This window comes from Myotis davidii, unplaced genomic scaffold (assembly GCF_000327345.1).
Source record: "Myotis davidii unplaced genomic scaffold, ASM32734v1 scaffold821, whole genome shotgun sequence".
Classification (NCBI taxonomy): domain Eukaryota; kingdom Metazoa; phylum Chordata; class Mammalia; order Chiroptera; family Vespertilionidae; genus Myotis; species Myotis davidii.
The window spans coordinates 556,733-583,490 of NW_006295269.1; the positions used below are offsets into that span (position 1 = coordinate 556,733).

Here is a 26,758-nt window from a genome sequence, read left to right on the forward strand (position 1 = left end):
GATGCTCTTTTTCCCATTTAAGCCTCACAATAACCCTATGGGCTACTTACTGTCCTGTTTGTACAAATGGGATTGTGGGGCCCAGAAGCCATACAACTAGCTGGACTGGCACTGAGGTCTCCCTGTCCCTCAGGTCCTTGCAACGACAGCCATAGTCTGGTGGTTCCCGGGGCTGCTCCACCCAGACTGTTGGGTTACAGTCTTCAGCCCTTAGAGCTCGGGGATCGGGACCAGACCATAAGCATCAGGTGGTCGTCTGCTCAGCCATGAGGGGCGTTTGGAGAAGCCCCCGAGGTCCTCTGCTGCGTGTCTGTCTCGTCTTCCTGCCCGGAGTGCGCAGGGGGCAGGCTGGCGCGTCCTGCCAGCTGTCCTAGGGACCAGAAAGGGAAGGGCGGGTGGCCAGTGGTGGGGGCCTAAAATGTAGGCATCCTTTCTGCTCCAGAGCAACACTTTGAAGCACCACCCGCGTCTGTTTGCTTGGGAAATAGCCTGTTTAGGGCAGAAATGTTCCCGCTTGCCCAGGGTTCCCAGCTCCGTCCCCAGCAGGGGGCGTGCAGGAGGCAGCTGATCCATGATTCTCTCTCATCATTGATGTTCTCTCTCTCTCTCCCTCTCTGAAATCAATACCAACATATTTTTGAAAATGTTCTTGCTTATGTCAGAAGGAGCATCTGGGAGCTCAGGAGCAGTTTGCACGCAGGGCGCTGCGGGGCATGGGGTGACTGCAAGACTCAGACGAGCTGAGATGCGCTTCCAGCCCTTGCTCCCGGGTCCGGAAAGGCTCTGGGCCGCGCCCGCTGGACGCCACTCCGGGGCCAGAGGCCCAGCGAGGCCTGCAGTGGTGCCTCGCCCCAGGGACCAGCGCCCGGATTTCCTTGAGGGTTTGCCTGGTGTGGTGACAGAGGACAGGAGCCGGTTATTATTCTCTGAGAGCTGTGGTGTTCTTTGTGATGCTACAGCTTTTTTTCTTTCTTTAAGTAATAAATAATTTCCAATAAGTGGCATCATTGCTCTGGAGAGTCAGTTCATCTTGTTCCTCTTAAAGGAATCTCGACTGTGGGCTCTGTCATGTCTAGCGGGCCAGCTTCCCCACACCATACGTGAACCCCATTCCTCCTACTGCACCGGGAAGACAGTCTGGGAGGATGGGTTTCCCGCCAGGGCCTTCGTTGGTCCCCGCCGTTCGGCAGGTGTGTGCCCTGTGTGGAAGGGCTCACCCTCCTCCTCAGTCTCCCCTCGCTTCCCCGGAGGCCAGCGTGGCAGGGGAGCCCGAGCCCCGGCCTGCGCGAACTCGGCATTGTTGCTTGTACTGGGTTAAGGGTTTTTGTTGTTGTTGTTTTTTAAAATATATTTTTTATTGATTTCAGAGAGGAAAGGGAGAGAGAAATAGAAACATCAATGATGAGAGAGAATCATTGATGGGCTGCCTTCTACATGCCTCCTACTGGGAATTGAGCCTGCAACCCGGGCATATGCTCTTGACCAGAATCAAACCCGGGACCCTTCAGTTCATAGGCCGACGTTCAATCCACTGAGCCAAACCAGCTAGGGCTGGGTTAAGAGTTTTGTTGAAATGCACATTTTGCCACTTGGATTGAATGAGTAGAAAATTTCCTTTGCCAGATACTGGATTCATCCAAAGTGGAAAGGGAAGCCACGAGTCTACAGAAGCCACGTGGCTTGGAAAAGTCCTGGCCTCACTCTATTCAATGGCAAATAGGAGTCCTGTGTTCTTAGCCAAGCATGGGTCGGGCGAGGGGTTACCTCTGCAGGAGTTTGAAGTGGGAGTCATGTTCTTTTTCAAGACTTGGAAGGATGCTTTCTTGCACCGTGTTCCTGTGTAGCCTGCTGGCCAACTCCTGGGGCAATGCCAATGCGTGTGCTGCCTCCGCACAGCGTCCTAGGTCCTGTGCCTACCCCCTTGTAATCAGTCACGGTCTAAGTATATTATCCATATGTATAAAAGCCAAGTGACCGGAACGCCAGAACGACCAGAATGACCAGTCACTATGACGTGCACTGCAGCGGCCAACCGGCCCATGAGGGCCCCGACGGGCTCCCCACAACCTCCCGCAGCCCCTCCCCCCGGCAGGGCTGGTCAGCCAACTACTGTGCCCCCCCCCTCATTCCCTCTCCCCCGCCAGCCTGGCCCGATTGGCCCCCATCTGGGTGGGCTGGCCAGGCCCCACCAGTGCACGAATTCATGCACTGGGCTCTACTGAAGTGTATTCTCCCCATTAAAACAATAGTGGAGGCTCACACAGGGAGGTTTTTAGTGTGTGTCCTTGCTTGTCACTCTCCTGTGTGAATGAAGGAGATAACCATTCCTTCGGGGAACTATTCCGGGGACTGAGCAAAGATACGCCAGCCAGAGAATTCTCTTAGCTGTGATTTTCCTTTCTGTGTGAACTCGGGCCCCCGTGCTCTGCAGTCACAGCACAATTGCAGAGCCCAGGTGGTGTTCAGTGGGACAGTCCCCTGGGCACGTGTCGCCAGGAGCCGTACGGCCTGTTCGGTGTCTTTATCCATCTGGCGGTCTGTCCCATTCACAGGAAGGCTCCGCGGAGCCTGGCCAGCATTGTGGTCAATGTGGTGGGAGAGGAGGCCTCCATCCCAGCAGCCTCTGCGGGAGAGTGTGTCTTAAGGTTATGATGTGCACACCCACACGGGCTCAGCGAGGGAACCCAGGAGAGCCTTTCCTTTCCCTGCCTTGCTTTTAGAAGCAAATGGTTCAGTTGGCAGGTATAGTTCCGGTGCGTGACACATACCTGGTTTATAGCAAGCTGTGTGTGAGCGTGTGTGCATGTGCGCTCGTGTGCACACACACACACACACCTTTTCTGGGTGTTGTTCGTGGGTTACCCCAGTTTTAGGACAGTGTACCTGTACTAGACTCTGGCTTTTGTTCTCTGTTTTTGCATTTTCAGTTGTGAAAATGATTTTCAATATGCAGTTTGGATTGTTGGGCTGGTTAGTTTTTGTTTTTAAGACTTAAAATGAGAAAAGTGAAAGGGAAGAGGGAATCATTACTAGTCTCAGATCTGAGAGTGAAACATTCCATGGAGTTGTTAGAACTGAACTGGGAGAATCAAAAAAAAACAGAGATTGCCCCATAAATAAGATGAAAAGGGGGCATTTTTAAAGGCACTTTGGAACATTTACCAGAAGGCAGAGCCTTCTCCATTTTATACGCTCAAATGTTGTTATGCTTTTGTGTCACTATTTTTATTTTAAAAAATATATTTTTATTGATTTTAGAGAGGAAAGGAGAGGGAGAGAGAGATAGAAACATCAATGATGAGAGAGAATCATTGATGGGCTGGCTCCTGCACGCCCCCTACTTGGGATCGAGCCCACAATCCAGGCATGTGCCCTGACCAGGAATCAAACCATGACCTCCTGGTTCATAGGTCGACACTCCACCACTGAGCCACACCGGCTGGGCACTGTATCTATTCTTGTTTGGTAAACACAGACCCTATAGTAACTGTAGCTGATGATGTTTCTACAGGTCGTATAAACCTGTAAGACTTTCCTCAACCAATAGACACTCTTTTGTGACCTTTAAACTTCAGCCCTTTTATGATCTTCAAGGAAATCAATCTAATGGCAAGGTTGATTCCTCTTTCATTCTTTTTTCTATGTTTTTTCATACTTTTAGGTGTATCTTTGAAGTATCCTTTCTGTGAGTGCATTTTGCATCCTGGCTCTGAATGTTGAGTGTGAGTACATTATGGCAGAAGATAAAGAAAAGCCTGCAATGTCTGTGTAAATCAAGCACGTCACACTCAAAGACTAACACGGGCCAAATAACCAAGGTTTTTTGTGGCCACAAAAAACACAACAGCTTCAGTTTTCATAGAAACGTAGGTTTATTTTGATAGAGACATGCTGAATACAAAGGGCTGAAATAAATGAGTCATCGTTAACATAAAATAATAGAACATTTTAATAAAAATTAATATTTTTTCTTGAACATTAACTTACCAGACACTGAGTAACTGCAAAAATTAATAAGCATAACGCAAATAAACCTATTTTTCTTGTTCTCCAAAAGCGATATATTTCCTGTTGCGCCCACCAAACAAGTCAGTCCAAGACCAATGACATGGCGATCGGCAGTAAAAGTATTCGCTGCTGGTGTTAGTGGAGAGGAATGGTAAGGCAGGTGAGGGAAATGAATGCAACACATTATACTAATCAGTCATTAGCGAACATTGTAGTTCATTATTAGTAAATATGTATAACAGGATATTGTAACATTTAAGTTATGAAATATTTGTTGAAACGTTTCTTACATGCCGTTATATTGGCTGGGCCGCAAAAATATTCATTGTGGGCCACATGCAGCCCACAGGCCACGAGTGTGACACGCTTGGTGTAAGTGATGCAGTCTTTGGTTTCAGGAGGGGCCGTGGTAGCCATTGGGTGGGGTTAGGTTAGACATCCAAAAGGCTAAAACTCCACTGAAATTATTATTACAGACCTGAGAAGTGGACAGGCTTCTGTGGCTGTGTCTGTTTCTTTTATACCTGAAATACTGATGGGAACAGTCTGGTACATATGAACCCCTATGTTCAACTTAACTTTTTCCTTATGAGTCATTTTTGACAAGAACAAGATGTCTGGTGTTCAAGATCTGTGTGAGAAATAGTTTAATTAGAAAAAAAATGAACACCAAGAGCTGGAATAATCCAGTGGTGTTGGAATAAATTATAAGGTTGTATAGGCAGAACCACAAAGAAACCTAAGGAGGAATGGGAAGAGGATGAATGGGAAGTTACCCAGCGTTCAACCAGAAAGCGCTCCGAAGCAGGGCGGCAGTCACTGGGCGGTACATCCGTTCAGTCCCACAGTGCACCAAGCCCCAACCACGTCCCAAGTGTCCGAGGCTCCAGAGGATCCAGCCATGAGCTGGCGGAAGAGATAAAGAACAAATGAGTAATTACATAGTAAAAAGACAGACAGAATCAAGTTCTGGAAAAAATAAAGTGGGGAAGGGGGAATAGTGGGCCAAGGTTACCATTTGGGTAAATGGGTTGGTCTGGCAAGGACTTTCTGAGGAAGTGAATCTTGAGCTGCTGTGAGGAAGTGAGGGGAGAGCCCTCCAGGCAGCAGACACAGCAGACGCAGAGGCCCTGAGGCAGGGCAAAGGGGTGGCGTGTTTGCTCAGTCACGGCCCAGACCTCATGTGGGGCGGGGGCGGGACGGCTGTGTTTCTAGGAATTATGAGGTAGACTCTGAAGCTGGACCGCCTGCATTCCAGCACAGGCTGTTCACTTAGTTTACTTCATCCTGCTGTGCCTCCATTTTCCATCTGTGAAATGGGTATGATGCCAGGCCTTGCTTCATAGATTAACTGTGAAGATTAAATAAATTAATACACATTATAATCTCTAGCATATAGTAGGTGCTCAATAAAAATTGTTAAAGTCATTTATTCTTTCAAACCACATTTTTGAGCATTTATTATATACTAACTCAGGGGTCCTCAAACTTTTTAAACAGGGGGCCAGTTCACTATCCCTCAGACCGTTGGAGGGCCGGACTATAGTTTAAAAAGAAACTATGAACAAATTCCATGCACACTGCACATACCTTATTTTGAAGTAAAAAAACAAAACGAGAACAAATATAATATTTGTATTTGCATGTGGCCCGCGGGCCATAGTTTGAGGACCCCGGTACTAACTTGTACCTTCTGGGAATTAAAAGATGGCTACAATGTATTCTTCCCCTGTAGAAGTTCACAGTCCAGAGACACAGACATGGAAACAGACTCTTGCAACACAATATAATACATTCAGAGCCAGGAGTATATGCAAAAGTTGATAATTTGTTTAAAATGAGCACTAGTGGAATATTGTAGAGTATGTATTTCCTCCCCACGTGTGCATCAGGTGAGATGTTGTAACCGAAGGGGGTGCCTCGTGTCTCTTCTCGCGTGCTGCATCCCGGCTGTCTAGGCCAGTTGGTCCTTGGGTAGTTGGTGCTGAATTCCGTCACAGAGACTAGGCCAGCGGTCGGCAAACTGCGGCTTGCGAGCCACATGCGGCTCTTTGGCCCCGTGAGTGTGGCTCTTCCACAAAATCCACGTGTGGGTGCACACATACAGTGCGATTGAAACTTCATGGCCCATGCGCAGAAGTCGATATTTTGTGGAAGAGCCACACTCAAGGGGCCAAAGAGCCGCAGCTTGCCGGCCACTGGACTAGGCGAACGGTTCAGAAGATGGAGAAGCCTTTGTTAACCTTTGGCCCCCTAAGCTGTCAGAGTCCTGGGAGCCTTCCTCAATACTTTCACATGCTCCAAACGAGAGAAAATGTGAGTTGTGGTCAGAGTTAATTCTCACCTGTCGCTGGCCTCAGCGCCGCCTGTGGGCCTGGCTGGAGGACAGGTCCTGACCCCAGTTCTAGTGTTTCTCACTCGGCAAGTTGGGGTGGGGCCCGAGAATCTGCATCTCTGACAAGTTCCCAGGGACCATACTTGGAGAACATCCTAACTGCTATGCTTCCGCGGTGGCATTCCTCCCTTCCCACCAGTCGAAGCAACAGAAGTGACCAGGATAACTTACTTGCTAGCATTTAGGACAGCGGTTCTCAACCTGTGGGTCGCGACCCCTTTTGGGGGTCAAATGGCCCTTTCACAGGGGTCGCCTAAGACCATCGGAAAACGCATATTGAATATATATTTACATATTGTTTTGTGATTCATCACTATGCTTTAATTATGTTCAATTTGTAACAATGAAAATACATTCTGCATATCAGATATTTACATTATGATTCATAACAGGAGCAAAATTGCAGTTATGAAGTAGCAACGAAAATAATTTTATGGTTGGGGGTCACCACAGCATGAGGAGCTGTATTAAAGGGTCGTGGCATTAGGAAGGTTGAGAACCACTGATTTAGGACAACCTGTGCTCCAGTGCCAAAATATTCAAAGAGAAAAAAAATTAAGATTATGATCCAACAAAAACTATTTTATGGAATAAAATTTCTTTAAAAATTCCTAATACTGGCCTTTAAACCATGTGTAATAATCTCGTCTTTCTCATTTATTTTTTGTTTTATTGCTTAAAAATGCTTTCTATGCTTCAATCATCTGCCTGGTCTCTTTCTGCTTCTTGTAGCAGGTGACTCCTGCTGACAGTGAAGGACAGATAAACTCTTACATCTTATGTACCAGCCACCTGTTCAGTTCTCTCCCTCCAGCTGGAGAGCCGGGCAGAGAGGGGAGAGCTTAGTCACAGGCTGTGCCCAGGACCTTTACCGGTATTTGAGTCACCCCATCATGATGAAACATTTTGAAAATGCACCCCTACTAAGTGTGCTTTTTACTTAATTATGCACATGTCTAATGTTATACCTGTATTATAAAAATTAGAGGCCTGGGGAATGAGAAGTATGTACACATACACATGTGTATGCTCATATAAGGTCTAAGATCACCTTAACACACGCGTACGTCCGTTTCAATATTCTCATGAATCCCGGTGTAGAGACCGTGTTCTAGGAACCCAATTCCATGCTTCTCACAAACGAGCATTCCGTGCTACAGAAAAGCTAAAGCAGCTGCATAAAGTGGGGGTAACTGCATGTGCCGCATGTTTCTGCGCCCGTTTGTGTCTGAGCTCACTTGTTCTTCGCTCTTGCTGTTGCCTTCCGGGTGGCCCTCACACAGTTACCTGACCCCCGGCTCTGGCTCTGGCTGTGCTGACATCCGGAGCACTGAGGGCAGAGCTTCCACCAGGAGAGGAGTGTTGGAACTTTGATCTGTGCTCTCTGGTTTCCTGGGTGCTGTGGGTGCCTGGGACACCTGGGCCAGGTCCCACGTGGGCCCGGTGACTCACCACGGCAAATAGGCTTGCAGTGACACGATGAGAATGCTGCCAAATGGTGTCAGTAAGTTGTGGATTAGTGGTCCCTTTTCCGTATTGACACAGTCGCTCACGGCCACTCTTTGGAAAGCATTCTGTTTTCCTAACAAGATCCCGGGATTGATGCTGTCAGTGTTCACCTCACAAACTCAGGGCAGCCCCGATCGTTGGAAACAAAAGCTGGCCCTCTGCCTCCTCTTGGTCTCTGCCTTTGTTTACCCCTTCACTCAGCAACAGGCAAGCAGGCGTCCTGCCTTTGTCATCCCTGCGGTCGGTGTTGCGATGGACTGACTGGAAGGCACCATACAGCCTCTTGCCCTGCCCTGTGCTTCCGTGCCCAGACCTGGCGTCGGGAAATCAGGACAGCATGTTTCACCCAGTAGCTGAAAAGGGAGATGGGGCAGGTGGGTGATGTGGATGGTGAAGGAAATAACTTGCCAAACTTACCACCTGTCCTGGCCCCACCCTCAGGTTCTCACCACAGGCACAGCGGTCAGCACTGGTCACAGCCGCACCTGCCCACGGGCTCCTGCCTGAGGGGTAAGCTCCAGGCCGGGAGCAGGGACACTGCACTGCTGGGGTGGTCTTTGTGGGTCTTTGCCCCTACATTCTGATGACCCTGAGGCTCCGCCTTCCCCCTGAGAGTTCATATGGAAGGCTCTGCTGAGACTGGCGGGGTCAGTCACCCCGCTGTCCACTCGGTCGCCTGAGGAATACTCCGTGAGCTTTAGTAATTGGAATGTGTCCCGTTGTTAGGAAGTTGCCATATGTTCTTACATTGTTATTTATATTATTTTCTTATAACTGTCTTATTTTCCAATTTAGATGAAATAAACGTTGTCCTAAGAAGCAATATTTGTGAACTTGGGTTGAGGTTGGAGATATTACATACCTTTTTGTCCAAGATCAATTTATTTTTATTGTTTTTATTTTTTTAATCTTTTATTTTTTTTTGTTGATTAAGTTATTACATATGTGTCCTTATCCCCACGTTACCCCCTATCCCCCACTCATGCCCTCACCCCCCTGTTGTCCGTGTCCATTGGTTAGGCCTATATGCTTGCATCTAAGTCCTTTGGTTGATCTCTCCCCCTACCCCCACCCTCCCCTGCCTTCCCTCCGAGGCCCAACGGTCCGATCGATGTCCAAGATCAATTTAAATAAACCTTCCGGTCTTCCGAAACCCTGTGTTCACCCAGCCTCGTGTGGACTCCCACTGTGTGTGCGTATCATATCCTGGGATGTTTTGGCAGGATGCCCTCTTTTTGCTGAGACGGGCCTTGACCAAATATGGAACTGTGCTCATTGCATCGGGACCCCGCATTCATGAAATACGCTGCTTTCCTAAAAGCCCAAATCTGTCCCTCACCTTCCTAAAAAGTTGCCAAGACCCTACTCTTCACACACATTCTCCTTCCAGGCTCAGGGCACCGCTCCAGGTCAGAGGATCATAGTGCACACCTGGAGTTTGGGAACTGGAGTTTGAGTTGACAAACCCACTGATTGAACAGTGGCGGCCTGGCTACTCCTGGGCAGTGCCACTCACAGATCTGTGATCACGTGAGACTGGTGTTTGTTAAGCAGAAGTAGGAAATGACCTCTCCGTGCTAACTTCCTTGAGTCTTACCTGCTTTGTAATATCTTTTTAAAGCAGCCTTGCATTTAATTCATTAATAACTCAGAGCAGCATTTGTATGAGTCTGGAGCTACTCTTGGTGAAGTTGCTCAATACCAGCACTTTCCATATTTCTTCATCTTCAACTTGTTCTTCAACCCACAGTTAATAAAGAGGGCACCTCGGGGGTGTTTCTTTAACTGCAGTAATTTTCAGGGCAGACACTTAGACCCACAGCACTCACGCTGTGGTCCCTGGCGGGCCCCATCTTCACCATGCCGGAGCCAGGGGCCTCCCAGTCTCCACCCCCCAACTCCTGAGTCAGAGTCTGCAGGGTAAAAGATCTCTAGGTGATTTATATCCAAGAAAAAAATGTATGAAGCAATACCCTTAGCCTTGAACACAATTATGAACTCTTAAGGCCCAGACAGTGAACTTTGAGTCATTTCTCTTGCCATGTTCAGTTTTTGCCGTATCTGGATTTGCCTACTAATACTTTCTATTTAATATTTTTCTGAAAATTGACTAACTTCAATAGATTTCAAAAAGGTTACCTCTGCGAAATCACAAATCTGATTTACGAGTTGCATTTCTTTTAGTAAACATGGACATGAAACCAGCTTCTCCACCTTCAGCCAGCTTCTCCCAGCCTCTCCCAGCTTCACCAACTCCTCCCAGCTCCTCCCGGCTTCTCCCAGCATATCTGGCTTCAGTGGCCGCAGTAAGATAGTGCAGAAAGATTACCCTGTACTTCTCTCAGGAGAACTTGTAATTTGAGGGGGGAAATCCCTGAACATATATGGTTAATAGCTTTTATTTCAGATGTAAAGTTAGTTAAGGTAGCCCCCACATCTCATGGCACAATTTTGAGAGCAGATAATATAACAATAATCTCTATCATCGTTTAAAAGCACATATCTGGCACTTAATAGACTAATTCACAGTCACTCCATCGCAAGTTTTACTCATGAATATCATATCATGAGGGAATGTGAAATCCTTTAATTAAACATGATTTGAAAGCAGCAGAAATGGAGACGAGTGTTTGGGGAGGGAGAGTGAAGGACTCCGTGCTGGGAGTGAAAGCTGGGCGGCGTGGATGTCCCTGTGCAGGGGACCCATCTCCGTCACTCCAGGCCCGGCCTTTAACAGGCTCTGATAAGCAGCCCTGTCTGTTCAGATTATGAAACCAGTTGCCAGCTTACTTTAGGGAAACGGATAAACACGTAGAGTAGCACATCTCCATGGTGAGTGCTAAGCAAAAGCTAAGGCAGAATGTGAGAAGTGCGCCACGTCATCTCCGGGTGTTTCCGGTGAAGGTTAAAGGAGAACGTCATTTTCCGAGGCTGTCAGGACGCCGGCTGCTGCTTTGTTACCACTCCTGTCCCCACGGAGCACTGCACTCTTGTAGGACGCAGGAGACCTGCCCCTAGGTCCAAGCCCACTGTGAACACACCTGTGCCTCTTAGTTTCTACCCGACACTGGGATTTGGGTTGCAGCTGCTCTGGGGGAGGCAGCAATGGTGTGGAAGCTACCAGAGGAATGGTCCTAGCGCAGAAATCAACGTCTGAGCGGTCACCTGGCTACTGTGAACCTGCCCTGACCTTTATGCGGCCGCCCGTGCTCAAGTTCCAAAGCCAACTCACCTGGTCTGGTGTCATTCAGGTTGACCCATTGATATCAATTAGTTCTTGAAAATTTAGTATAAAAATCTGAAATCTGGCCCTGGTTGCAAGGCTCAGTTGGTCGGAGTGTCTTCCCGTACACCAAGAGGGCGCGGTGTTCATTCCCGGTCAGGGCACATACCCAGGTTGCAGTTTTCTCTCTCTCGCTCTCTCCCTCTCCATCCCTCTCCCTCCTCCCTCCCCCAGTCCCTTCTCTCTAAAAATCAATAAAATCATGTCCTCCAGTGAGGATTAAAAAACCTGAGGTCTGATTATTGTTTTAGTATCACTTCGTCACTAGAAGGCAAATTCATGCTTCCATATTCAGACCCAAGCAATCCCTGGTATGATACTGACAACATCATTGAGAGTAGCATATCGTAGCACAGGAGAAGGCAGGGAGATGTTAAGTAAAAGGGAATAGAGAAACGGGAATCATTTTCGTGTAAGTTAAAGAATCTACCAAACAAAGGGGAAAGTTTAAAAGTAGGGGTGGTTTCCATGGACACTGTTATGGTCACAGTTTTTATTAGTAGACGTCCTGACACCGTGTCAGGAGAACACCCCTCGGGGATGCTGGTGCCTGCAGCGGCTTCGTGTTAGGTTGGGAATGAGCAGCCCTTGCCATGCAGCCCAAGTCCTAGGCCACGACGGGCCTGCGAGAGGAGGATCTGTGGCTGACAGTGTCATGGGATGGACATAGGAAGCATGTGCACATGGACATGAGACGGAGGAATTGAGAGACGGGCAGGGAGAGGAGACCTGAGCCACAGCGAGGCCCGAGGTATTGGCGGCGAGCTGGCCCTATTAGCCCGGTGCCTTGTCTCGGTCAGCGTGTCACTTTCGTTGGCCGGCTGGAAAGGCCCAACGGCGAGGAAGGGAGGGAAGCACACTGCTTCTAATTCCAAGGAGGGGGCGTGGGATTCATTGTACTTTCTGATGTGTGTACGGGAGGGTGTGGGCGATGGTTTAGATTCAAAGCGGGGGGGGGGGGGGGGGGGGGAGGTGTCCGGCCCTCGTGCCATATAAGGCCCACAAAGTCATTTGGTCTGGCCCTGCCAGGGCTTTAGGGGTGAGTTCATTAAATGTTTGACCAAATAGAGCAGGCTAATTTTTAAGTTCATAATTTTGCATGGCCCAGGAGTGATGTTATAAACATCTAACTGGCCCTGGGCAGGAAAAAGGTTCCCAGCCCCGTTTTAGAAGGAAACGGCCTGTGGGCAGCAGGGGAGCCCCCTCTGTCACTGCCACTGGAGGAGACAGACCTCACACTTCCTTCTTAGCCGTAGTCATGGAGCACCTCCTCCCTACTGATCTTGTCAGTAAGAAGATAGTCCTGTGTCCTCTGCCCATCCATCTGCACATTCCTGGTAGAAGATTCATGGGAGTGTTACCACTGGGATCCCTTCAGTTTTCAGATGCAGAAATGGAGGGCAGGCAGTTTAAATGACTGGCCAGGTGTCTGGTGGTTAGGGCTGCAGTCCTGACAAAGGAGGCCTTTATCCCTGAGAGTGCTGGTGTGGAAGGCGAGGCCACGCCCACCCCTGCCTGGAGGGAAGGTGGAGCCACGCCCACCCCTGCCTGGAGCTAGGAGGAGGAGGAGGAGGAGGAGGAGGAAGTGCTCATGCCCAGGCTGGCAGGATAGGGAAGCATGCCTCACACTTGTCCTTCAAAAAGTGTTTGTACTAAGTTTTTATTTTTATTAAATTAAATATATATTTCTGCCCCATCAAACTTTAAAAGTTATTTTATAATTTAATGTAACTTCAAAAGTTATGTTATAATGTAAGTATAAATTCTTTTGAGAACACAAGCAGTATATTAGGGAAAAATAAATAAGCAAAAATGAAGTAGAAAAGTACTACAGATATTATATTTATGTTCAGTTGGTTTTTAAAAAGCTGATAAGATAATTTATTTGGGATAGAGTTACGTTTTTATCAAACAGTGGTGGGACAATATACAGAAGAATGAAGTTGGGCCCCTTCCTCACCATGTACAGAAATTAATTCAAAATGTGTCATAGACCTAAATGTGAGAGCTAGAGCTGTTAGAAGAGAACATAGGAAAAAAAATAAAACAAAACTTTGGCAGCTCAATAGAAAAGAGACAGAAACCCAATATTTAACATGGGCAACGGAATGAAGAAATATTTCTCTGAAGGAGATAGACACGTGGTCAAGAGGGCCAGTAGAAGGTGTCAGCATCAGCCGTGGCTGGGGCTCAGGTGGTGGAGCCTCACCCTTGTGGGCTCTATTTCTGAGTTCCGGGTTTGGGTTTGAGCCCGGGTTGGGGTGTGTACAGGAGGTCCCCCTCCCCCTCTCCCGCTCCTTCCCTGCCCCCTCACTCCCTCTCTGAAATCAGTAAACATATTACATATTCTTGGGTGGATAATAAAAAGATGTCCACACTAGTAATCACTAAGGAGATACAAATCAAAGGCACAAAAATCTACCCTTTACATCCCCTGGGGCGGCTAAGAGCCACACAGCCCGTGTTGGCAAAGATCTGGAGAAACTGGAGCCCTCAGACAGTGCAGCTGCTTTGGAAGAGAGTCTGGCAGTTCCTTACGATGTTAACGCGCATCACCACATGACAGCACCCTGCTCTTAGATAGTAGCCCAGAGGTTTAAAACCTACTCAGACTAGCATGCACTTTCACATCGGCACCAATCACAATAACCAGAATGTGGAAACAGCCCAGGTGTTTGTCAGTGGATGAGTGGATAAACAGAACATGTACATCAGAGGAATAGTATTGAGCCATGAAAAGGAAACGGAGGGCTGACACTCACTGCAGTGTCCGTAAACCTACATACCATTATGCTAAGAGAAAGAAGCCAAATACAGGAGGTCACATACAGTATGATTTCATTTATATGAAATGTCCAGAACAGGCGAGTCTTTAGAAACCGAGAGTAGGAAAGAAAAAGGTACTCCACAATTTTGAGTGATTGGAGAATGACCAGCAGTTTTCTGTAACTTAATTTGTCAAATAACATGCCAGTGAAATAAAATACAATTTATGATCTGGGTTATTTTTTCTTGGGGTCAGGAAGAGAAGCTTTAAATCCAAATGGGAACAGATGTGGCCTTTTGTTACAGATGTGTCAGAAATTGAGAGAGGAAGGAGACGGGTGAATTTGGAAAAGAAAAACAAGTAGGGAGAGACGTAAAAGATGGACGGGAGAGCCCGGGGCAGGGCACAGAGGAGCCCTGTGCCTGTGGAAGGAGAGCTGGCATTTGAATTAGTAGGAAGTACCTTGGGGTTTAGCAAGGTGTCTGTTCTTTTTATCTCCATCAACGATGATACTCACAGTTGCCTCAGAGAGTTAGCTCACAGGACTAATGGTGGAAGGACCACTGAAGACTGCAGACTGAAAGTGAGCTGTTCTTGGTTTTAGCAGGTGAATTCAGTGGTTGTAGGTCTGAGTTTTGGTGAATTGGTGAACTTGGGAAGGCAGTAGTGGATAGTCACCATTCAGGAACCTTTGTGTTACCTAAAATCCTCTCAAAGGCTAAAGTCTGTGTTGAGGTTAAGTCTCTGATATACTTTGATATGAAAAGAATAAATAAAAATTAGTTTTTTGAAGTTTATCTTTATTATTAAATTTATCTTTATTACAGATATTTCCTTTGTTTGTTTGTGTTCGTCCCCCCTTGACCCTTTGACCCCACACCCGTCCCCCAGGCCTTCACCACTATATTGTCTGTGTCCGTGAGTCATTACTTACATGCATATAAGTCCCCAGGTTAATCACCCCCTCCACACCCCACATTCCCTCTGAGATTCGTCCGTCTGTTCCATGCTTCTATGTCTAGAAACAATTCTTAAGTAAATGTCATAGGAAATGACATGACAACATACTGTATTTACTATTGTGTAACGTCAGGAATTGTTGTTACAGATTTATGTGTAATCACCCTTTCCTTGGCAAGCTGGCTCTTTCTAATCTGAAATGCTATCACTATTATTTTGTTAAAATCATCCTTAATTTTTACATGCCAAGGATTATCAAGACAGTGTTAAATCAGCTGGTTTTTCTGATTACATACTATTTGTATTTGATATATTCACAATAAAATCATTGAAAGTGCCAGAATGCTGTTTTCTCCAATGCATGGGCATCATTCTGGTCATTACCTTTAATTGCATGAATGATACTAACACAGGTCTCTACCTTCCAAAAAACAAGGATGCACAGCTCAGTGTATAGAAATTAAGTAGAATGATGTCATTATGTCCTGTCTGTCCATTCATGAGTCCATAACACTTCCTGGCCTGTGTTCTGTGGGAGGTACTGAGCGTGTGGAGATGAATTAGACCCAACCCTTGTCCCTAGGAATTTCCAGCCCGGGAGTTTACAGTGAGAGACACTTTACTAAGCAACTGAATCTCAATTTTAAGAAGTTTAACTTGGGGCCAACAAGTTTCATTCCTTCAGAGCCGGGACGTCTTTACTTGTCCCTGGCCCAGGCAGCTGCAAAGCCGCCCCCTCCCCCAAGAGTGGTCCTTGAACCGTTTAGGTATGTGATTGGCTCACAGGACTTATTTGACATTGGATACACGTGGTCATTTTCCCACCATGTTTCATTCTATAAATCTCCTAATCAGTTCAGGGTAAAAACCTTCTTTCCCTTGTTTTTGAAGTCCCCTCCTTGTCCTTTCCGGCAGGTCCCCAAAGGCAATCCGAACTTGAGTGTTAGCCCCACTCTCCTGAGACGGACTCAGTCCGCCTGGTGGGGTGACGGGGCTTCAGACAGGAGGGGCCGGAGGCCCAGGGGACGAGGGCAGAGCACTGACTCTTCTCATGGACGTGTGTTTATATATGAGAAGTTACCGTTGCACAGCAAACAATTCCTGCAGCACACAAGATAACAACTTCACCGGAAACCAAAAATGACCACCTGCCTCCCAGCCCCGCCCCAAGGGCGGCAGTTGTTACAGAATCTTTCTCCAGTAGTTTGGCCAGGTCCCCTGCAGGCCTGTTGCTCTTGTTTCCAAAGCTGAGCACTTCATTTCAGACAATTGTGTATTTAAAAGTATCCAGTGGTATATTAACAGGGAGAAGCAAGTGACGGTAGTGTGAGTGTTTCTACTTGGCAGACGAGGGATGCGTGAGCAGGCCATGCGGGCACGGTGCAGAATGCGGGCGGCTGCTGGGCTGGGGAGAGGCGTGTGCTCCGTCGGGAGCCTGCAGTCATATGAACTTAAAAAAAATAAGAGCAGATAATCTTTTCATAATAAGAACATAGTTTTAATGCAGAGGCAATTTTTTTAAGCGGACTCTGAGTGTGGGACTCTGCGTGTGAGGAGTTGACTTTCTCTGGACTTCAGGGGTCACTGGTTGTCCCTCCGAGGCCTCAGTCAGTTGTCATCTGTCCTTCCTGACCAGGTTGAACAAAAAATAAATTCTTAGTGCATAGTAGCTTTTATTCAAGCCATGGCGCCTTCATAAATATGTTAACCAAAACCTAGGCGTGTGGGGAGCGCAAGCACCACGGGGAATCATGCACATCCTCTTGTAGCCGTAAGCTCCTCTACTGAGTGGGTAGCATTTCCTTTCATCGGATTATTTTCAGAACACTCAGCTGAACCCAGAAAGCACAGTAGAACCAGCAGTTGCAGTGTTGGGCTACACATCAATCCCTCATTTTGTTGCACTTCGGAGATACTCCTTTGTTGGAGGTGTTGTCTTTCAGTGTGAAGGTTTGTGGAACCCTGCCACAGAGGTGATCACTCCCTGGAGGCTCAGATAGTGGGTAGCAGATTTTAGCATGAAAGTATTTTTAATTAAGGTAAGTGCATTGGTGTTTTAGACATAATGCGATTGCATACTTAATAGACCATAGAATAGTGTAAACATAACTTTTTATATATACACTGGGAAACCAAAATAATGCGTGACTCACTTTATTGCCATATTCGCTTTATTGCAGTCGTCTGGAACCGAACCCACAATATCTCGAGGTATGCCTGTATTGATATTAATTTTATATCCTTACTCTCTAGTTGAGGTTTCAGGTTTCCAGTTTAAAGAATCACACAAAAATATGTGTAATGGCTAAGAATGGAGTTGGCATGTAGCATTTCTCAAGAGCAACTTGAAGAATATTCATAGTAAATTTTAAAACTTAGTACTTGTTAACTGAGTGATCCCATTTCTCTGAATGTATCTTCTGGTAAAAATCAGTTATATACTTGGATGTTTAGCCTGATAAAATTTATTTCTGACATTATTCATAAATTAAGGAAACAGGAAAGGACTCTCAATGTCCAAGCAGAAGAAGGTTAGAGAAATTTTGGCATGCGACTAGTCTTTACACATCAGTAAGTAAGGTACTTGAAGACTGGTTGATACCATGAGGACTTATTTACAAAATTACATTGGCTATAAAAGAATGGTATAAACTTCATGCTTTAATTTGTCAAAAATATGTATGAGTATAAGTATAACTTTTTTATTTTCAACATTTTCCAAGTTTTCTGTAGTTAACATATATTAACTGTTAACATTAAAATACCTTAACAATCTTAATAAAATTGGTAAGGAAAAAAGTTAATATGGTTAAGATTTGTCTTTTCTTTTTAAGCTATTTGTAATAACATTATTTTTTAAATGATTTCCTTCTTTCAGAATGTGAGAATTCTAGCAAGAAGGATTTTTTTAATTTCAAATATTGTCAATTTCTTTAAATTCTATGTTGTGTCACCTACTTTTCTCAGAATGTGAGAATTCTAGTAAGAAGGATTTTTTTTAATTTCAAATATTGTCAATCTCTTTAAATTCTATGTTGTGTCACCTACTTTTCTAGTTTTATTGAAATACAATTAATATACAGCATTGTATAAGTTGTACACCCTAATAACTTGCGTACATAGATGATACAGTGATTATCATAATAAGTTTTATTACTATCCATCATCTAAAATGGTTGCATCTATTTTACTCCTTTAAAAAAGTATGAAGGAGAACATGGATAATAGCAGTTCTTTCCTTCAGTCCAGTGGGATTTTACCCTTCTGCCCTCGGGCTTTTTCGTAAATCTCGCTATGGCCATCTTAGTTTACTGTGTTATTCTGGTCTCTGTGAGGGGCGCCCTCAGTGCTCTCCTAAGTTAGTTTTGTACAGGGTTGGGTGTGTTGTTGTTGTTCCCAGGTTTATTTTCTATTTTAAGGCAAAATAGCTTATTATTTTCAAATCATATTAGATTTCCAGCAAAATCATTCAAAGGCCATAGGGAGATCTATTGATCTTTGTTGAGGTGTCATTCTGTGTATGTGTGTGTTTAATATTCATGGTTTTTAAAAAGTTTATCTTTATTGTTGAAAGTATTACAACAATACTGTAAGGTCCCCCTTTTTTCCCATTGACCCCCTCTACCCTGATCCCACCTCCTCCTCAGGCCTTCACCACACTATTGTCTGTTCATGGGCAATGCATATATGCATGTAAGTTCTTCCCGCTGGAATTCGTCAGTCTGTTCCATGCTTCTATGTCTCTAGATCTCTTTTTTTGGTCAGTTTATTTTGTTCAGTAGATCCACATATATGTGAGATTACGTGATTCTCATCTTTCTCTGACTGGCTTATTTCGCTTAGCATAATACCCTCCTGATCCCTCCATACTGTCTCAGAGGGTAAAAGATCCTTCTTTTTTACAGCTACATGAGTGTGTTTATTTTTAATGTTCACTGTGGAGTAATTACAAGTAAGGGACAAGTGGCATTTGTGTATGTCTGCTGTATGAATATGAATCAATAAAATATATTAATACACATCCTAGTGGTGATATGAAATACAAGACTCATGACCTGGCTCCGGAGTTGGAGCGTTGTCCCGTGTACCACAGGGTTTTGGGCTTGATTCCCCGCTGGGGCACATAAGCTTTGGATTAGATCTCGGGTTGGGGCACGTAAGGAAGGTGACCAATCGACGTTCTCACATTGATGTTTCTCTTTCTCTCCCTTCTCCTCTCTCTAGAAAAAAAATTTAAATAATAAAATAAAATACAAGACTCCTGTGTGTGCACAGGAGTGCGTGCGTGCATGTGTGAGAGTGTGAGTGTGTGTGTGTGTGTGTGTGTGTGTGTGTGTGAGAGAGAGAGAGAGAGAGAGAGGATTCTCTGGAGAGAGAGAGAGAGAGGAGAGAGAGAGAGAGAGAATTCCCTGTGCTTGAAGTTAAAAGTCAGGAAGAGGCAGTGGAAAAAGTTGCAAAATAGCCCGATCCTTGAGAGAATGTGCTTGTGCACAAAACACAACTTTCGGTGTTAGTTTTATATTTCTATTTGATGGAAACAGTTATGGAAACGACTGTAAAAATACTTGGTCTGAAAGAAGTCTAGCTGCAGGACCTGGGAGAGAAAATCCTGGAGAATGTGGTTCATCAGCGAGTGCACAGCTGTGCTTCCCCGAGTGCACGCGGCCGGGTCCCATGACTGGTCCATGGGCCAGATCGTTGGATCCATTGGAACCCCACTGGGGGCTTACCCCTTTCTTGTTCTTGCCAAGTTTTCTCTCACAATTGGGTCAGCCATTTCAGGGATATGATCTTCTTGCCATTATTACCTTTTTTTTCTTTTAAGCTAATTATCTACTTGGATATGTTTGTCTTTCTGAAGTATTTTATTCTCAATTATCTAATTGCACTATTGTTTGTTTGACAAAATTAACTTGTGAAAAGATTGTGTGAATTATGGTAAAGTAATTTATGGTGGAAGGGAAGAGAAAAATGTATAATCTGGGTAAAAAACAGAAAGAGAATCAAAATTAAGTACAGATTTTGCAACTTCATTGTGCAGATTAAAAGATAAGTTCTAGCTCCTTAAAGAATCCTTCGCAGTCTGAGCAGAGAGCTTTGCATCTAATCAAAGCCTGTCAGACACTTTTTCTGCACGGTGGCACGTTTCTAACATTGCACTGTTGGCACTTGGGCATTTAACTCTTGCTTTTAAGTAACAGTGCAGAGTTAATGAGTGAAATTCCTGGGGAAAGGGAGCTCAGAGTCGTTCCTGTTGGCTTTGGGTTCCTTTTGGCCTCTGTGGGTTCTGTGGCGGGGTGGTCCCTGGCAGCAGGCTCCTTCTCTGAGCCCCTGTGTGTTTTCTTTCAGTTTGCCCCACGAGGAGCACCCCCACAGCCATCCGCTGTACGGACACGGTGTGTGCAAGTGGCCAGGCTGTGAAGCAGTGTGCGAAGATTTCCCATCGTTTCTGAAGTAAGAATGGTTCCACAGTGCTTGCTTCTTCTCGTAGCCATCCCCTCCCCCGTCCATGCTTTTCCTCATCAAATGCCTGTTTGCTGGAGGGTGTCACACGACTGCTTTGAGAGGGACTGGGCATCTCAAGGTCAGGCACACCGTCTCGGGAATGGTCACAACTTGGAGGGAGGCCTGCCCTGTGGAGAGCAAGGGGTGCACCCGCCCAAGGGCGGTGACGCACTTATTAGTAAGAGCCTGTGTTCACCCCTTTTCTTTTCAGAAGGAAAGTGATTAAAAAAAATTCTCCCAACATTAAACTTGCAGTTAGTTTTCACTTTTATTCATGTCCCTACACAACAAACCAGTGACTACTCACTAGCCGACTTTTCTAAAATTGGTGCCAGTTACTGGCCACTGGCAGCTTCTGTTGATTGGGCCTCTTCTGTGTTTCCACACAAATGCCTTTATAAACATAAACAGTGGCTGCTGAGGAAATGCTGACAGCTTGATTCTTATCTTTCTATATTGCTGTTGACTTGTGTTCCCATCCTTGTCCTTGTGTGGGGAGTGCAGTAACTTTAATTTCTACAATTGAAGTATGACTAAAATTTGGGTTATCTTGTTTGAACCTGTAACACGTGTCAAGTACCTCTGGAAGTTATTGATGTGTCACCTGAAGTGAAATACTTTGCACTGCAGCTTAATATTTCCCTTACCTGCCCTACATGATTGACATCTTGTAAGTATATCGATAATATCGTTGAGTCATAGATATGTAGACTGAAAGTTAATACATTATGTTTAATATATTTCTATACCACGGAACAATCAAATACATGCACAGATACGACTCCTCTAGATCTGGGTGCATGATGGTTACAAATGGAGTGTGGGGGGGTCTTCTCTTCGGGCTTTTCACTCTCATTCATGCCTCAGGAAAGAGTCAGGCTAATTGGCGTGGAGGTTCTGTCTGCTCCTGTGCGGACTTCACATTGTTAGGACAATCTATCTGTCTTTATGGTCTTGGGTACAAATGTAGTACTAAAGCCACCTTAGAGGTAGAGCTAGTGTTACCTGCAAGACATTTTGGTGAATATCATGTTTCGATTCATGAGTAGAAATCTATGGATTTGTTTCATAGCTTCCCAGCTTTAATATTTCACTTTAACAGCACTATGTGTTCATTGAAAATGAAAGTACTCACCATTTTTTAGGAAGAGATGCCTACAGTTGTTTCTGAATAGCAAGTCAAGATCAGTGATATTTTATTTTAAATTAAGCAACACACTTTGCAGTTATTATGATTCAAGTTAGCGCTATTGGGCCTTGTTCTCTTATGAATCACTCATTATAGAACCTTTGTATTGTTATTTCCTGATCGTTTGCCAATTCCTATTTAGGTATTAAGAGGAAAAGATCTTTGTAGAAACCACTTTTAAGTTCCATCTTGGTGCTGATTTCACTCATCTATAGAAAGACCAGTGAACATCCAAAACCAGGATTTATTTGTATAAAGTCTTCAGAACTATAAAATTGCTGTCAATACATTTGGTGACATGTTTCAATTTTAAAGTCACAGGAAAACGGGTAGTTTTCCAATTTGACCCATTTAAAGCATTTTGTTAATTAGCCAAACGTATTTCTACTCTAATCTGCAAATCGTAGGTCATTTATTATGTGAGCTGACAATTAGGGGATGCACATGCACACACACATATGTATATGTATGTGTATATGCAAAAGGACCCCTCCACGAGGGACAGCACCGTTTAAACCACATCTAGTACTAAAGAAGTGAATCAGAGGATCATTAGGATTGAGGCCTAGACTTGATTCCTTAAAAACAAAAACAAAACCACCCTTTTCTCACGGTGTTCGAGTCTGGCTCTTATATAAGAAGCCTGCTGTCAGATCCAGTAGTTTTAGGTGGGACATGCTGGGCTCAGTTCATGTTTGCTCAGTGGAATTGGAAAGCCCACCACCAACCTGCAGCTTTAGCTTACTGTCTAGTCCTTATGTATTGACTTACTTTTGTCAGAGGACTTTCATTTGGAAGCTGTAGACCTTCAACTTAAATTGGCTTACGCCAAAGAAGTGGCCGGAGATTCTAAGTGATAATTGGTGCCAGAGATTCTAGGTGATAATTGGTCTCCGTAACTCGGAAGCCCAGTGGCTTAGAGCCGCTTCCAGGGTGACAATTGGTGCCAGAGATACTCGGAAGCCCAGTGGCTTAGAGCCGCTTCCAGGATGGCTGCGCCCACATGCCTAAGCAAGGTCATTCCCCTTTTCCGTTCTTTGTCTCTTAGCTCTGTTTTCTTTTGTGCTGCCTTCATTCTTTCCAAGTGGAACCGGCTGAAGAAGACAGATGGACAGGTCACAGGTTCATCAATCCCAGAGGCATCTCTTTCCCAGAAAAAGTCCTGGGAGACTGTCATAGCTCAGAGTGAGCCGCGCACTGCTCGGAGCCAGTCACAGTGAGAGCCAGCCCTGCCCACCCCGCGCACGGCAGGGCCCACTGCAGGGTGCACTGCAGGTCCGGGGAGAGGGAACAGCGAGGGTTGTGAACCAGCGCGGGGAGAGGAGATGCTCAGAGAGGGAAACTTCAGAGCTCAGTGCATTCTCTCATGCTTTCCTGAGTGACCTGCTGGTCAGCCACGTATGACAAATGCAGGATTTTAATTTTCTTCGACAGCGTGCTGTTAGCTCTTGGAAATTCAGTGTTGTCTTCAGGTTTCGGTCTCTTGCCCGATGCAGTGGAAAACAGTCTTCCGCAGATCCCGCTCCCCACATCTCGGTGCAGGCTGAGGGCGCGCGGTGGCTGTCAGGAAGCCAACTTTTCTTCCCAGTGAACGGACTGAGCCACCCAGCTGTGGTTCAGACAAACGCGTGCCTCCTCAATGATGCGTCCTGGAGTCATGGCCACTGGGAGTGATGTTTCAGGCAGTTCTTCTCAGACTGCCAGATCCGTAGACTGAAAGCACGTCTTTCCTGGCACATTCTGTCCATGCTCTGCCTTTCTTCGTTGTGTTTTCTGTGGCCTCAGCAGATGGATACCCGTGGTGCTTGAACTCTCCCAGGCAGGCACTCTGGCTCAGCAACAGGTATCCTTGCTCTGACCTGGATGTAGATGTTGCTTCACAGGTTTTCTTCACCGACTAGTATATTCTGATCTCCTAATCTTACACCCCCTGGTAAGAGTTCATAATTAAAGAGCCCTGAACTGTGCAACAGGCACAATCCCAAGTGCTTTACATATTATAACTCACTTAACCCTCACACACACCTTACAGTGATACGATTGAAGCATTACTGTCAGCCGACAGGTAGACCTTAAGTCACACAGCTAATAACAGGGGGTGTCAAGATCCAGCCCCAGGCATTCTGGCTTCATAGCATTTGCTCTTAACTGCACGGTACCACCTGCTTGGAAGCAGTGATTTCATTAACTATATGCCTTCTACTTAAGGCTCGAGCAGTGCATTTGATTAACTGTATGCTTTCTCCTTACATAAAGAAGCTTTGAAGAAAGGCCGATTGGGTAGTGCAGGCACTTACTGTTAGTGCGATTGTGTTCTTTGTGCTGGTTACACAGCATCTCCGGCCTCGGTGTCGGCGCCTGTAGTTCGGGAAGATGGTGGCAGGAAGCCCTCTGAGGGCTGTTAGAATTGGACGTCTGTCATGGGAAGAGCCTGGCCCGTACTAGGCCCTTTTAAAGAGTATTACTACTTCTCTTCTTACCTACCTAATTCAGTATTTTTTAAGGAGAGATCATTTACAAGATCCACTCACGTCTGACCTACACCCAGGGAGGGGGCTGTGACGATGCACAGCCTTGAAGTGGCAGAAAAGCCTCTTCCTAGTAACAGTTAATCATACATTTCTGGTGAGAACCCCACCTGGCTGACTGGCCGCAGGGCGGGAACGGCCAGCTTCCTCTGTACGGATCAGACAGCAACTGAGAGTCTCTGTCATGCCTCCCCGCCATGGGGTGCAGCAGCAGCCGAAGGACCACACGTGAGTGAGGGTGGCTGTGTCCCTGGGACCAGATTGCTGACCTCTGACACAGGGTGAAATTTTTGGTATCATCACATTTTTAGCTGAGAAATCTTTTTGCAGTTCCTTGGCCATTGCTGTCCAGTGTTATTTTCGTTTGAATTCACAGTTTATTCCTGTTTGGGGTGTCCATGCGTGTGTTGCCGTTACTTCCTGCACCAGCAGCTGCCGCGGGCTGGGCTCCTGCTTTCTGAGTCCCGTGTGAGGGGAGAGTGACTTATGGGTGACTGCTTTCTGGTCTGTTGCTAGGGTGCCACCATGTCACTTCTAGAGAGGCCGGCAACAGCGTTTCAGGACAAAAATCCCACCTGACAGTAAAATGCCACTGTGAACTGAGAGGGCTTAGGGAGGGGCCTGGGGACTCAGGGTCTAAAGATGATATTCTTTGTCCCTCCTGAGAAAGCAGTATTGTAACTGTTTGTAAATAAAAAGCCGAGATTTGACACTTTCTGTGACCGTTCTGCAGTGTTTATTCCCAAGGCGAGGTCCACCACAGGGCCTGGATTTCCAAGATAAACACTGCTCATCTCACCACTGGTCCCCCGGCTCCCAGGCCACTTTATCAGAATCTGCAGACACCCCTCTGTTGAACGCACTTATTTCCCTGTTTTTTCTCAAAACAAGTTACAGTTTTAGTGTTGATTTTGAAAAATCTATCAACCATGAGTTCCCATGTGACTGTCGTATTTGTGAGGAGTGACTGCACCAGCAGGTGCTCTGCTAAGGCTAGTGAAACGCGCAGCCTGCGTGGCTGGGCATCTGCAGACACAGAAAAACAAAAGCGGGGCGGGGGGGGGGGGCTCCTGGCCGCCCTTCACTGCCACTGGCATCAGTGTTTTTCTTTCAAACCAGGTCGAACACAATCTTTACCAGTAAAAACATGGATTTATAATTCTCCCCTTTTTCTTTTTAAAAAGGGACTCCTACTTGGCAAGGTAGAGAGTAAATTTGAAGTTAAATCATAACCACATTTTCCTGTTTCCCACTTAGAATGTAAAATCAGGTGCAGACCCTAGTTGCTCAAATACCAGGTACCCTTAAGTGCTTGGGGGAAATATTCCCTTTTCCCTACGTTTTCTTTTAGATGATGACTTGTATAACATCTAATAAAAGTGTAATTGGTATCCTTGCTTAGTATCTATTTGAAAGAAATTTTTGGTGGTTATTTTGTTGTTGTTTCCATTTTTTGTTTTTTTCTCCTGGGGGGAAAAACACCATGCAAAACAAAAAATTATTTGAATATTAGTGAGATGTATATTACTTATTGAAGCCAAAATGAATTTCATACGTGCTCTAATGGGCATGGCCGGCAGGGAAAGAAATGTTGGGAGAAAGTGCCCAGAGCGGAAACTTTGACCCTTTGGAAAAGGCCAGGTTTATAGACAGGAGAAGACATTTCATTGCTGATTTGCTCTAAACAATTTTTTTTCTGTGAATTTTACTTCTCGAAACTGTGAAGAGTTTTTATGTGAAAGAAACTACTAAGTGCTTCTGTAATGTTTTCACAAGTGTTTTTATCATGGTAACATCTTGTTTACTTTAGTTCCCTGCCTAAAACTACTTGGAACATGTTAAGAAAACATTTCAAGAAAGCCTGGACAAAGAGGCTTTTGTTTAACAGCCACTGTGAGGCTGGGAGGATCACAAAGGTGTTAACTTTCAGCCCCTTAAGCACTTCCACATGAAATTCCAGCAACTCTGTTTGTGGTTTTGGAAAAACAAAGTGTATGTTAAAGAAACCAGGTATATGCTAATACATGTCGAAAGAGGCCGGATATCATAAATTGTTTCAGACCCATTTGTGGCTCTCAGTTTGCACGCCTGGATGTTCTGCATTGAAATGACCCCTGGTTAGTGCAGGAGAGGGAGCCTTGCAGAGCCTGGCTGTCCACACCGTGGTGTATGCAAATTGAATCCCAGCCCACGGTGTGTCCCCACCCTAGGTGACAAGTCTGCCCAGAGAAAGCAGTATTGTAACTGTTGGTAAATAAAAAGCCGAGATTTGACACTTTCTGTGACCGTTCTGCAGTGTTTATTCCCAAGGCGAGGTCCACCACAGGGCCTGGATTTCCAAGATAAACACTGCTCATCTCACCACCGGTCCCCCGGCTCCCAGGCCACTTTATCAGAATCTGCAGACACCCCTCTGTTGAACGCACTTATTTCCCTGTTTTTTCTCAAAACAAGTTACAGTTTTAGTGTTGATTTTGAAAAATCTATCAACCATGAGTTCCCATGTGACTGTCGTATTTGTGAGGAGTGACTGCACCAGCAGGTGCTCTGCTAAGGCTAGTGAAACGCGCAGCCTGCGTGGCTGGGCATCTGCAGACACAGAAAAACAAAACAG

General features: G+C 45.7%; 1 protein-coding gene across 6 annotated transcripts in view; it reads left to right on the forward strand.

Moving 5' to 3' along the window:
• Window positions 1–26,758, forward strand: part of FOXP1 (forkhead box P1) — a 232,732-nt gene that overhangs the window by 159,850 nt on the left and 46,124 nt on the right. For all 6 annotated transcript variants that reach the window (XM_006769933.2, XM_015567944.1, XM_006769932.2 and 3 more), the window contains one exon: window positions 20,272–20,376. In XM_006769933.2, the coding sequence (XP_006769996.1) occupies window positions 20,272–20,376 (105 nt within the window). The remainder of the gene's footprint in view (window positions 1–20,271; window positions 20,377–26,758) is intronic.